We start from the raw sequence: 13851 nt of genomic DNA on the forward strand, positions 1-13851 counted from the left end.
ACAGCTGAGGTGGGAGACTCTGTCCATAGGACAACAATCAGTCGTATATTGCACAAATCTGGCCTTTATGGAAGTGGCAAGAAGAAAGCCATTTCTTAAAGATATCCATAAAAAGTGTCGTTTAAAGTTTGCCACAAGCCACCTGGGAGACACACCAAACATGTGGAAGAAGGTGCTCTGGTCAGATGAAACCAAAATTGAACTTTTTGGCAACAATGCAAAACGTTATGTTTGGCGTAAAAGCAACACAGCTCATCACCCTGAACACACCATCCCCACTGTCAAACATGGTGGTGGCAGCATCATGGTTTGGGCCTGCTTTTCTTCAGCAGGGACAGGGAAGATGGTTAAAATTGATGGGGAGATGGATGGAGCCAAATACAGGACCATTCTGGAAGAAAACCTGATGGAGTCTGCAAAAGACCTGAGACTGGGACGGAGATTTGTCTTCCAACAAGACAATGATCCAAAACATAAAGCAAAATCTACAATGGAATGGTTAAAAAATAAACATATCCAGGTGTTAGAATGGCCAAGTCAAAGTCCAGACCTGAATCCAATCGAGAATCTGTGGAAAGAACTGAAAACTGCTGTTCACAAATGCTCTCCATCCAACCTCACTGAGCTCGAGCTGTTTTGCAAGGAGGAATGGGAAAAAATGTCAGTCTCTCGATGTGCAAAACTGATAGAGACATACCCCAAGCGACTTACAGCTGTAATCGCAGCAAAAGGTGGCACTACAAAGTATTAACTTAAGGGGGCTGAATAATTTCACGCCCAATTTTTCAGTTTTTGATTTGTTAAAAAAGTTTGAAATATCCAATAAATGTCGTTCCACTTCATGATTGTGTCCCACTTGTTGTTGATTCTTCACAAAAAAATACAGTTTTATATCTTTGTTTGAAGCCTGAAATGTGGCAAAAGGTCGCAAAGTTCAAGGGGGCCGAATAATTTCGCAAGGCACTGTATGGCCGGATGTGATACAGCCTGGATTCGAACCAGGGACTGTAGTGACGCCTCTTGCACTGAGATGCAGTGCCTTAGACTGCTGCGCCACTCGGGAGCAAATCAAGAATCCAATCACTATCAGGGACAGTCAGAATGTGGACAAGATCAGGACACATTGTTAGTGCCAGGTATAAAGGGGCTAGAGAGATCATCACACTAGCAATATAGTATTTATAGAAAGGGAAAACTGTAGACCTTAAAACATATCTCCCACAAATGTCCCCTTATCCCTTCTCTCTTCCGTTCACTTGCACACACATCACAACTTCAATCACACACTCATACAGGCCTGAAATCACACACGTCTCACATGCACAAATGAGTTTGCGTACAGGGGCAGAGGGGATCTCCCATGGTGCACTGTAATGGAACCTCTAGGTGGTGCCTGATTGGTCCATAGCATGACGTCTGAGTTTTTGCTCCTCAGAGGTGGGGAGACTGAGGGGATTACACAGACAGCAGTATCATTGGAATGCAGGGTGAAATAAAATAAAAGTCCACATATTGTTTTGAGAACTGTTTATTCCTCCTGTTTGTCTGTCAGGAGGTTAAATCCCAAATAGCACCCTATTCCCTACATAGTGTACTGCTTTTGACCAGCCCTATGGGAATATGTTTCCAATTGGGATACTACCAAAGACTTGCTTACCACACCACACCACTCACACAACACACTTCCAGAGCAGGAAGTATTCCTAAAACGTACTCCGTAAATCCCTTCCGTAAAGCATAATCACTGACCTGACACAACATGATAGGTGAACGCTATGCAGTGGAACCATGACACCTATCTAATCATGATATGCAGATTAGGTATTCACTCAGGGCCATAGACCTTGGCTGTAATGGGTTAAATAGAGAAGTAGAGTATCTACTCAAATGTACAGTATTCTTTGATACATATAGATCTATAAACAGCGATCCATAGTTAGGAGAAAAACATTGATGTTACCATGGCAATTAAGGCTCTTACCTCAAAATCCTGACCTACATTATGTGCGCATTCTCATTGGCCATTACATGAACCAATGACACTGGACAAAAGCAGATGCATAACAACTGTACAAATGCACGTCCATACAGTGGGGCAAAAAAGTATTTAGTCAACCACCAATTGTGCAAGTTCTCCCACTTAAAGATGAGAGAGGCCTGTAATTTTCATCATAGGTACACTTCAACTATGACAGACAAAATGAGAAAAGAAAATCCAGAAAATCACATTGTAGGATTTTTAATTTATTTATTTGCAAATTATGGTGGAAAATAAGTATTTGGTCAAAAAACAAAAGTTTATCTCAATACTTTGTCATTGCCAACAAAGGGTATATAACAGAGGTCAAATGTTTTCTGGAAGTCTTCACAAGGTTTTCACACACTGTTGCTGGTATTTTGGCCCATTCCTCCATGCAGATCTCCTCTAGAGCAGTGATGTTTTGGGGCTGTTGCTGGGCAACATGGACTTTCAACTCCCTCCAAAGATTTTCTATGGGGTTGAGATCTGGAGACTGGCTAGGCCACTCCAGGACCTTGAAATGCTTCTTACGAAGCCACTCCTTCGTTGCCCGGGCGGTGTGTTTGGGATCATTGTCATGCTAAAGACCCAGCCACGTTTCATCTTCAATGCCCTTGCTGATGGAAGGAGGTTTTCACTCAAAATCTCATGATACATGGCCCCATTCATTCTTTCCATTACACGGATCAGTCGTCCTGGTCCCTTTGCAGAAAAACAGCCCCAAAGCATGATGTTTCCACCCCCATGCTTCACAGTAGGTATGGTGTTCTTTGGATGCAACTCAGCATTCTTTGTCCTCCAAACACGACGAGTTGAGTTTTTACCAAAAAGTTATATTTTGGGTTTCATCTGACCATATGATATTCTCCCAATCTTCTTCTGGATCATCCAAATGCTCTCTAGCAAACTTCAGACGGGCTTGGACATGTACTGGCTTAAGCAGGGGGACACGTCTGGCACTGCAGGATTTGAGTCCCTGGCGGCGTAGTGTGTTACTGATGGTAGGCTTTGTTACTTTGGTCCCAGCTCTCTGCAGGTCATTCACTAGGTCCCCCCGTGTGGTTCTGGGATTTTTGCTCACCGTTCTTGTGATCATTTTGACCCCACGGGGTGAGATCTTGCGTGGAGCCCCAGATCGAGGGAGATTATCAGTGGTCTTGTATGTCTTCCATTTCCTAATAATTGCTCCCACAGTTGATTTCTTCAAACCAAGCTGCTTACCTATTGCAGATTCAGTCTTCCCAGCCTGGTGCAAGTCTACAATTTTGTTTCTGGTGTCCTTTGACAGCTCTTTGGTCTTGGCCATAGTGGAGTTTGGAGTGTGACTGTTTGAGGTTGTGGACAGGTGTCTTATATACTGATAACAAGTTCAAACAGGTGCCATTAATACAGGTAACGAGTGCAGGACAGAGGAGCCTCTTAAAGAAGAAGTTACAGGTCTGTGAGAGCCAGAAATCTTGCTTGTTTGTAGGTGACCAAATACTTATTGTCCACCATAATTTGCAAATAAATTCATTAAAAATCCTACAATGTGATTTTCTGGATTTTTTCCCCTAATTTTGTCTGTCATAGTTGAAGTGTACCTATGATGAAAATTACAGTCCTCTCTCATCTTTTAAGTGGGAGAACTTCCCCCACTGTATATTAATGCCTAATACGCTAGTACATTACAACACTCTGGGGTGATGTTTGCCATAGGTACAGATCTAGGATCAGCTTCCCTGCCCCAATCCTAATCTTCACCATTGGTGGAGGAAATTTTAAACTGACCCAATATCAGTGTCTAGGGGCAACTTCACCCTACTCCACATGACAACATCTGAGGCAACAGGTCAAATGTGTGCCTTGAAGGCTGATTGAAGTCGTTACATGTTGGAAGCAGTCCATATGAACATACACAGATCCATATGGAAATCTATATATGACAATAACAGGAATATAAAGGCTAAACTAAATCACCATACTGGTAAGTTCCTTGGTTTCCATCGATGAGCTAGTTCTTAGAATATACACACAGTTCTTCATCTTCTGTTATACTGTATATTTATTATCCTGGTACTAAATAGTTTGAAATGTTACAACTTGTGCAAGCCTGCCTAGAGTGTCATGTGGGCTGGGTTTGGAAATAGTCCATTGGTTCCATCCAGGCAATGCACCATGCAAACTCAAATACTATTTGAAACCAGGCCAGGGCCTGTATACACAAAGTGTCTCACAGTAGGAGTGCTGATCTAGAATCAGTTACCCCTGCTTATTCATTTTGATTTAGGAGATAGAACTGAACCTAGATCATGGGGCATTCATTACGTCCTTTAACAGAAACCGTTTAAGAACCAAATGGAAGCAAACTGAGCAAGTGGAATGAAATGGGGAGGGACCTACCTGATTTTGTCCAATAGAAACTCCGTTGCAAAACATTTTCCGTTTGGAGCAAACAATTTCTGTTTGCAAGATGTTTAGCAACAGATGAAATGTTTTGCAACAGAATCCTCATAATGAATACACCCCAGCACTACTCCTCTGACACTTTATTGTGCACGGATTCTATCTGTCAGTTCTTAATTAACATACTCCAGAAAACAGCGCTCTTTCACTCAGCTGCTGTGTGATTTCCTCTGACTTCACTTCATCATTCTTCTGATTGACATCCGCAAACCTAACAGCCTTCTCCTGTCTGGCCAATGGGACTTTGCCCTTCTCCCGCTCTACTTCCTGGTTGAAGTCTGTGGCCACACCCTCTGTACTCTGCGGGAAGTCTTCTTGAGATTCTGTCTCACACTCTCTCTCCTCCTCTTCTCTCTTGAGTCTTCCTCTCTCTACGGTGCTCCCTTTCTCATTTCTGTTGTTGTCCCAGTTTCTTCTCGCTTTGCTCTCCTCCTCTTCCGTGTTCCTCTTCTGTTCATCCATCCCTCTCTCCATCACTGGGGACATGTTCTTTCTCTCCTCTTTCAGCATTTCTCCGGCAGAGTTTTTCTTCGCCTTGTTCCGACCCCTGAGGTTCAACTTCTGAAAGAGACATTTTAAAGAGATACTTTTTTTCTTTCTTTAAACTCGGTCTTCAGACACCTGACAAAACACTACAAACTCTATCTCGGTAATGCTTCTCTCTTGGACAGTTAACTGCAAATAATTGACCAAATCTCTTTTGGACTGTAATGTACTAATAAATGCCTATTATTAGACAATATAACTGTCCCTCTGAGCGTTAACAGTACCAGAGTAGAACTATATCAGCTGGGTTATCTACCGGTATATTTAGAAGTGACACCAATTGTGACACAGCATTGTGTAGGTCGAGAGAGAGTGAGAGAGTGAGTGTGAGAGAGAGAGAGAGAGAGAGAGAGAGAGAGAAACCAGTGAAGAACAAACACCATTAGAAGTACAACCTATACTTGTTTTTTATTTTCCCTTTAGTATTTTAACTATTTGCACATCTTTACAACACTATATAGACATAATGACATTTGAAATGTCTCTATTCCTTTGGAACATTTGTGAGTGTAATATTTCCTGTTAATTTTTGATAGTTTATTTCACTTTTGTTTATCTATTTCACTTGCTTTGGCAATGTAAACATATATTTCCCATACCAATAAAGCCCCTTGAATTGAATTAAATTGAGAGGGAGAGCGAATAAGCAGATGAGCTCCTGCATTTTTCAGCGTGTTTTCAGAAAAATATAGATTTAGAGTTAGATAAACTTGGATTTTTCTACAAGGACAGACACAGGATACTACCCTGCACAACACAACCTTTACTCCAAATCAAAACTCCGAACCTACAACCTGATTTTGGACTAAATTACCGGAAGGATTCCTACTATCAAAGATTTTTATTCGCAAGGACTACACAGCAAATGCTCTGGCAAACAAACGACCTGCAAAAGAAGCACAACAGAAATCTGAAAATACCATCCAACCTGGAACTGAGTGAGTAATGTTTAGTCTGAAGCTACTTTTAAAGCCAAGAAGGAAAATAAATTACAATAATATATTTTACTTTATAAGGACTGAATGCTAAATTAAGGCTACCAAGCTTGCTAGGAAAGAACATTTCTGACTGCAACTTCAATTAGCACTGAGGTGTGAAGTGAGAGGTGTCAAAGCCCTTGAGCCTAACAATATCAGGAGTGTGTCTGCACTCTGGACTGTGGTGAGACAGCTTCAACAGGAGAAAGAGCAGGAGGGGAAGAAGGAGGCCCAGCTGCAGTCGTACGGTAATTTGGTAAAAAGCCAATTTGATCAGGACATTGTTTTCACTCACAGCCTCCCCCACCCAAATGCAGAGGTCTTTGAAGCTCCCTCCCCCTGTAGAGGTCATTACAATACAGTACCCCCTGGATGTAAAAAACGAGAAGGCACGAAAAAAGTACAAAAATAAGCTCCTTATGGAAAATCAAGAGACACTTTTTGCTGACTGGTATAAAAATGGGAACACTTCCACTAGGACCATCCCCTGGCATGGAGCAGTGCTATATTAACACTGTTAACTTCACTAGGGTAGGGGGCAGCATTCTGAATTTTGGATGAAAAGCGTGCTCAACTTAAACTGCCTGCTACTCAGGCCCAGAAGATAGGATATGCATATAATTAGTAGATTTGGATAGAAAACACTCTAACACTCTAAAATAATGTCTGTGAGTATAACAGAACTGATATGGCAGGTGAAAACCCGAGGAAAATCCAACCAGGAAGTACTATTATTTTGAAAGGCTGTTTTTCCATTGAAAGCCTATCCACCATACAAAGACTTAGGACCTAGTTCACAATCTCTATGGCTTCCTCTACATGTGGCCAGTCTTTAGGCATTGTTTCAGGCTTTTACTCTGAAAAATGAGGGAGACACAGCACTTTCGATCAGTGGCCAGTGGAAATTTCCATTCATCAGCCATGCGCCCTGATCGGGAACGCGCCTTTCTTGTTTCTCCTTTCCTATTGACGAAGCTTTTGTCCTGTTGAAATATTATTGATTATTTATGACAAAAGCAACTGGAGGATTGATTTTAAACATCGTTTGGCATGTTTCTACTAACTTTTATTGTACTTTTAAAAAACTTTTCGTCTGTAATTAGTGCACGCGCCTTAAACATTCGGATTATTGGACAAAACGCGCGAACAAAAAGGAGGTATTTGGTCATAAAGAGGGACATTATCGAACAAAACAAACATTTATTGTCTAACATGGAGACCTGGGAGTGCCACCAGATGAAGATCATCAAAGGTAAGTGATTCATTTTAATGCTATTTCTCACTTATGTGACACTCTCCTTGGCTGGAAAATGGCTGTATGGTGGCTGTATGGGTTTCTGTGGCCAGGTGCAGACCTAACATAATTGCAAAGTGTGCTTTCTCCGTAAAGCCTTTTTGAAATCTGACACAGCGGTTGCATTAAGGAGAACTTTATCTTTATTTGTATGTTTAACACTTGTATCGTTTATCAATGTTTATGATGAGTATTTCCTTAATTTGATGTGGCTCTCTGCACTTTCACCGGATGTTTGTTTGAGACAATGCATTTCTGACCATAACGCGCCAATGTAAACTGAGATTTTTGGATATAAATATGAACTTTATCGAACAAAACATACATGTATTGTGTAACATGAAGTCCTATGAGTGTCATCTGATGAAGTTCATCAAAGGTTAGTGATTCATTTTATCTCTATTTCTGCGATGGGTGGATGGGTGGAAACGATGGGTGGAAACTCAGGATACTAGACAACAAGGACTCTGAGTTACCTAATGTCAACCTGTACAAGTCTGGAACAGTATTGGTACAGGGCAACCCCAAAAAGTTTCCTCTGGACTTTCACATAATCAAACCGGAGAAGCTCTCTCTTTAGAATGATACCCCCACCCCAAGCATGTCAGACCAGACCTCTTCATTAAACAACCTCACAGACTAACAACACCACTACCTCACTGAAATGAAGGATAAATTCACACAGCTGGAGGTATGGCAGTTGGAGCTGGAACAGCAGGTGAACACACTCCAGTCAGCACAGACCCAGACAACAGTCCAGCACAACACCACCACCTCAACCAGACCTTGAGACCTGGAAGGGGAGAGAGATATGACTGCACTCTGGACTGTGGTGAGACAACTTCAACAGGAGAAAGAGCAGGAGTGGAAGAAGGAGGCCCAGCGGCAGGAGAAGATGAGAGCAGAGCAGGAGAAGAACAGTGCACTAGAGGAGAAGGTGGGAAAGATGACATGTAACAGAACAACCCAATAGAGAGCTGGCCACCCCCGCAGAGAAGCCAGAACCACAGCCCACCTCAGATCCTGACCAAAGTCTTGACAACACAGCAGGACAGTCCACCCCAGACCATAGCCTCGAAACCACAGCAGAACAGTCCACCCCAGACCATAGCCTCGAAACCACAGCAGGACAGTCCACCCCAGACCATAGCCTCGAAACCACAGCAGGACAGTCCACCCCAGACCATAGCCTCGAAACCACAGCAGAACAGTCCACCCCAGACCATAGCCTCGAAACCACAGCAGAACAGTCCACCCCAGACCATAGCCTCGAAACCACAGCAGGACAGTCCACCCCAGACCATAGCCTCGAAACCACAGCAGGACAGTCCACCCCAGACCATAGCCTCGAAACCACAGCAGGACAGTCCACCCCAGACCATAGCCTCGAAACCACAGGCGGATTAACAAAATGCTAAGCTGTGTTTTGCTATATTGCACTTGTGATTTCATAAATATAAATATTTTTAGTAATCATTATTTGAATGTGGCGCTCTGCAATTCAGAGGTTGTTGATGACAATTATGACCATGTCCACCTATAACAGTGCCCACCTTCGCCAGGACCCTAAAGGACATCGCCCTCAACCGCAGCCCCAACACCTCACACAGGAGCAACAGATCAACAGACACCCCGCTCAGACCAGCGAGACACTCTTCCAGACCAGAGGGACCCCCCCCCAGACCTACACAGAGGATCCACGCCGAGAGGGCCCACATTCAGACCACAACACCCCCAGCCACATCCACACCACCACCAATCAATATCCCCCCAAACCAACCATGCCCACACCCCATATAGCTCAACTCAGACCTATGCCCCTCCAGCCCACCCCATGCCCTCCACTCCCACAAAGAGGGCCTCAACATGAAAGTCACACATACGCCCAGGCCATGAGCAGGCAAACAGGCCCAACTCTCATTCTTACTCTGGCCCAAGCCAATCGCATGTATCAGATACTTAGCAGGCTCTGCTCACACTTACTGGTCTGAGGCCAAACCACACGACTAACAACATTGGACACTATGAAACACAATGCCTTCACTATCTCAGCTGGTAGTCCTATCCACCAAACTACCAGGAGTAAAACAGGGAAGGAAGGGACTCAGGGGGTATGCTAATTTGGTATAGAGCAGACCTAACTCACTATTAAATTCATCAAAAAAGGAACATTTTACATTTGGCTAGAAATTCAAAAGGAAACGATCTCAACAGAGAAAAATGTCTTACCTATATCCCCCCACGAGAATCCCCATACATTAAAGAAGACAGCTTCTCCATCCTGGAGGGGGAAATCAATCATTTCCAGGCCCTGGGACATGTACTAGTCTGTTGCGACCTAAATGCCAGAACTGAACAAGAACCTGACACCCTCAGCACACAGGGGGACAAACACCTACCTGGAGGTGACAGCATTCCCTCCCCCATATTACCCCCTAGGCACAACTACGATAACATAACCAACAAAAACGTGTCACAACCTCTTCAGCTCTTTTGCACGCTGGGTATGTACATAGTCAATGGTAGGCTTTGAGGGGACTCCTACAGTAGGAACACCTATAGTTAATCTCTTGGCAGTAGTACTGTAGACTACTTTATCACTGACCTCAACCCAGAGTCTCTCAGAGCATTCAGTCAGCCCACAGACACCCCTATCAGATCACAGCAAAATCACATTACCTGAACAGAGCAATACTCAATCATGAGGCATCAAAGCCAAAACGAACTGAATAATATTAAGAAATGTTATATATGGAAGGAATGTAGTGTAGAAACCTACCCAAAAATAATTAGGCAACAACAAATTCAATCCCTTTTAGACAACTTCCTGGACAAAACGTTTCACTGTAATAGTGAAGATGTAAACTTGGCAGTAGAAAACCTAAACAGTATATTTGACCTCTCAGCTTCCCTATCAAATCTAAAAATGTTGAGCAGAAAACCTTAGAAAATTAACAACAATGACAAATGGTTTGATGAAAAATGCAAAAACCGAAGAAAGAAATTGAGGAACCTATCCAATCAAAAACACACAGACCAAGAAAACCTGAGCCTACGCCTTCACTATGGCGAATCACTAAAACAATACAGAAATACACTACGGAAAAAGAAGGAACAGCACGTCAGAAATCAGCTCAATGAAATTGAAGAATCCATAGACTCAAAACACTTCTGGGAAAGTTGGAAAAAAAAAACACTAAACAAACAACAGTCTCAATGACAACAGTGAAGAGGCGACTCTGGGATGCTGGCCTTCTAGGCAGAGTTCCTCTGTCCAGTGTCTGCTCTTTTGCCCATCTTAATCTTTTCTTTTTATTGGCCAGTCTGAGATATGGCTTTTTCTTTGCAACTCTGCTTAGAAGGCCAGCATCCCGGAGTTGCCTCTTCACTGTTGACGTTGAGACTGGTGTTTTTGAGGGTACTATTTAATGAAGCTGCCAGTTGAGCACTTGTGAGGCATCTGTTTCTCAAATTAGACACTCTAATGTACTTGTCCTTTTGCTCAGTTGTGCACCGGGGCCTCCCACTCCTTTCTATTCTGGTTAGAGCCAGTTTGCGCTGTTCTGTGAAGGGAGTAGAACACAGAGTTGTACGAGATCTTCAGTTTCTTGGCAATTTCTTGCATGGAATAGCCTTCATTTCTCAGAACAAGAATAGACTGACGAGTTTCAGAGGAAAGGTTTTTGTTTCTAGACATTTTGAGCCTGTAATTGAATCCACAAATGCTGATGCTTCAGATACTCAACTAGTCTAAAGAATGCCAGTTCTATTGCTTCTTTAATCGTCACGACAGTTTTCAGTTGTGCTAACATAATTGCAAAATGGTTTTCTAATGATTAATTAGCCTTTTAAAATGATAAACTTGGATTAGCTAACACAACGTGCCATTGGAACACAGGAGTGATGGTTGCTGATAATGGGCCTCTGTACGCCTATGTAGATATTCCATAAAACATCTGCAGGATTTACAACACGAACAATGTCTATACTGTATTTCTGATCAATTTGATGTTATTTTAATGGACAAAAAATAGATTTTCTTTCAAAAACAAGGACATTTCTAAGTGACAGTCAGTCTGCAGCACCCGGCCTCACCCTACTAGAATCTGAAGTAAAATGTCTACTGATTATCTGGTGCTTCTGTCCCCAACTAAGGAGGGCCTACAGCAGCACCTAGATCTTCTGCACAGATTCTGTCAGACCTGGGACCGGACAGTAAATCTCAGTAAGGCAAAAATAATGGTGTTCCAAAAAGGGTCCAGTTGACAGGACCACAAATACAAATTCAATCTAGACACCGTTGCTCTAGAGCACACAAAAAAGTATACATACCTCGGCCTAAACATCAACGCCACAGGTAACTTCCACAAATCTGTGAACGATCTAAGAGACAAGGCAAGGAGGGCCTTCTATGCCATCAAAAGGAATGTGTGCATTTTATTTAACTAGGCAAGTCAGTTAAGAACAAATTCTTATTTACAATGAAGGCCTACACCGGCCAAACCCGGACGACGCTTGGCCAATTGTGCGCCGTCCTACGGGACTCCTAATCACGGCCGGATGTGATGCAGTCTGGATTCAAAGCAGGTACTGCAGTGACGCATCTTGCACTGAGATCCAGTGTCTTAGACGACTGCGCCACTCAGGACAACATTCAACATGCCAATTAGGATCTGGCAAAAAATACTACAATTAGTTATAGAACCCATTGCCATTTATGGTTGTGAAGTCTGGAGTCCGCTCACCGAACAAGAACTCACATAATGGGACCCACACCAAATTGAGACTGCATGTAGAATTCTGCAAAAATATCCTCTGTGTACAATGTCAAACACCAAATAATGCATGCAGAGCAGAATTAGGTTGATACCCGTTAATTATCAAAATCCAGAAAAGAGCAGTTAAATTCTATAAGAAGCGATTCACAAACCTTCCATAACAAAGACATCACCTACAGAGAGATGAACCTGGAGAAGAGTCCCCTAAGCAAGCTGATCCTGGGGATCTGTTTGCAAACACAAACAGACCCCACAGAGCACCAGGACAGCAACACAATTAGACCCAACCAAATCATGGGAAAACTAAAAGATAATTACTTGACACATTGGAATTAATTAACAACAAAAAAAGAGCTAACTAGAATGCTATTTGGCCCTAAACAGAGAGTACACATTAGCAGAATACCTGACCACAGTGACTGACCCAAAATTAAGGAAATATTTTACTATGTACAGACTCAGTGAGCATAGCCTTGCTATTGAGAAAGGCCACCATAGGCAGACCTGACTCTCAAGAGAAGACAGGCTATGTGCACACTGCCCACAAAATTAGGTGGAAACTGAGCTGCACTTCCTAACCTCCTGATGTATGACCATATTAAAGACACATAATTTTCTCAGGTTACACAGACACACAAAGAATTCGAAAACAAACCCAAATTTGATAAACTCCCATATCTATTGGGTGAAATACCATAGTGTGCAATATTTGTGACCTGTTGCCACAAGAAAAGGGCAACCAGTGAAGAACAAACACCATTGTAAATACAACCCGTATTTATGTTTATTTATTTTCCCTTTTGTACTTTAACTATTTGCACATAATATGACATTTGAAATGTCTTTATTCTTTTGGAATTTTTATGAGTGTAATGTTTACTGTTACATTTTTATTGTTTATTTCACTTGTTTATTATCTACTTTACTTTCTTTGCCAATGTAAACATATGTTTCCCATGCCAATAAAGACCTTTGATTTGAATTTAAATGAATTGAGTGAAAGAGAGAGTGAAAGAGAGAGAGGGAGAGTGAGTGAAAGAGAGAGGGAGAGTGAGTGAAAGAGAGAGAGGGAGAGTGAGTGAAAGAGAGAGAGTGAAAGAGAGAAAGAGGGAGAGGGAAAGCGAGAGAGAGAGAGAGGGAGAGTGAGTGAAAGAGAGAGAGTGAAAGAGAGAAAGAGGGAGAGGGAAAGAGAGAGTAAAAGAGAGAGAGTGAGTGAAAGAGAGAAAGAGGGAGAGGGAAAGAGAGAGTGAAAGAGAGAGTGAAAGAGAGAAAGAGAGAGAGTGAAAGAGAGAAAGAGGGAAAGAGAGAGAGTGAAATAGAGAAAGAGAGAAAGAGAGAGAGAGAGAGAGTAAAAGAGAGAGTAAAAGAGAGAGTAAAAGAGAGAGATAAAGATAATCAGGAAAAAGGATGGTGAGGAACCTTGAAGTCTTTCCTTTTGCGTTGCAGGATAGGTCTCTGGAGGAAGAGGATCTGCTTAGTGGACAAGCTGCCATCACTGAGGAAAGAACAGTGCTATTAATACCATGTGAATCACATCAGTACTTGCCACACATCTTGTAACTATTTTTGTCTTATTCTGGGTCTTATACTTTTACCGGGTCTCGTAATGTGACAGAAAATGTGAAGGGTAATTGTGTTCCAAATGATGTGCAGTGTTTCAATGTTGAGTATGGTTTAGAGCAGGGAAGGGAAACTTTGATGGGGGTGGGGGACACCAAAAATCTAAACGCAATTGCTCACAGGTCTGCATACCCCCCCCCCCCCTTTAGTGGCCCCCTCTTTGACAGACGA

The 13851-nt window shown here is 42.5% G+C and overlaps 1 protein-coding gene across 1 annotated transcript in view; it reads right to left on the bottom strand.

Moving 5' to 3' along the window:
• Nucleotides 1–4054: 4054 nt before the first annotated feature.
• The window catches only part of LOC110487979 (raftlin-like), a 54582-nt gene continuing 44785 nt past the window's right edge, over nt 4055–13851 (bottom strand). The window contains exons 9-10 of the mRNA XM_021559911.2: nt 13480–13555; nt 4055–5026 (exon numbers count right to left, since the gene is read on the bottom strand). Of these exons, the coding sequence (XP_021415586.2) occupies nt 4583–5026; nt 13480–13555 (520 nt within the window). The 3' untranslated portion in view covers nt 4055–4582. The remainder of the gene's footprint in view (nt 5027–13479; nt 13556–13851) is intronic.

The sequence above is a fragment of the Oncorhynchus mykiss genome, chromosome 32, assembly GCF_013265735.2.
Source record: "Oncorhynchus mykiss isolate Arlee chromosome 32, USDA_OmykA_1.1, whole genome shotgun sequence".
In the NCBI taxonomy this organism is placed as follows: Eukaryota; Metazoa; Chordata; class Actinopteri; order Salmoniformes; family Salmonidae; genus Oncorhynchus; species Oncorhynchus mykiss.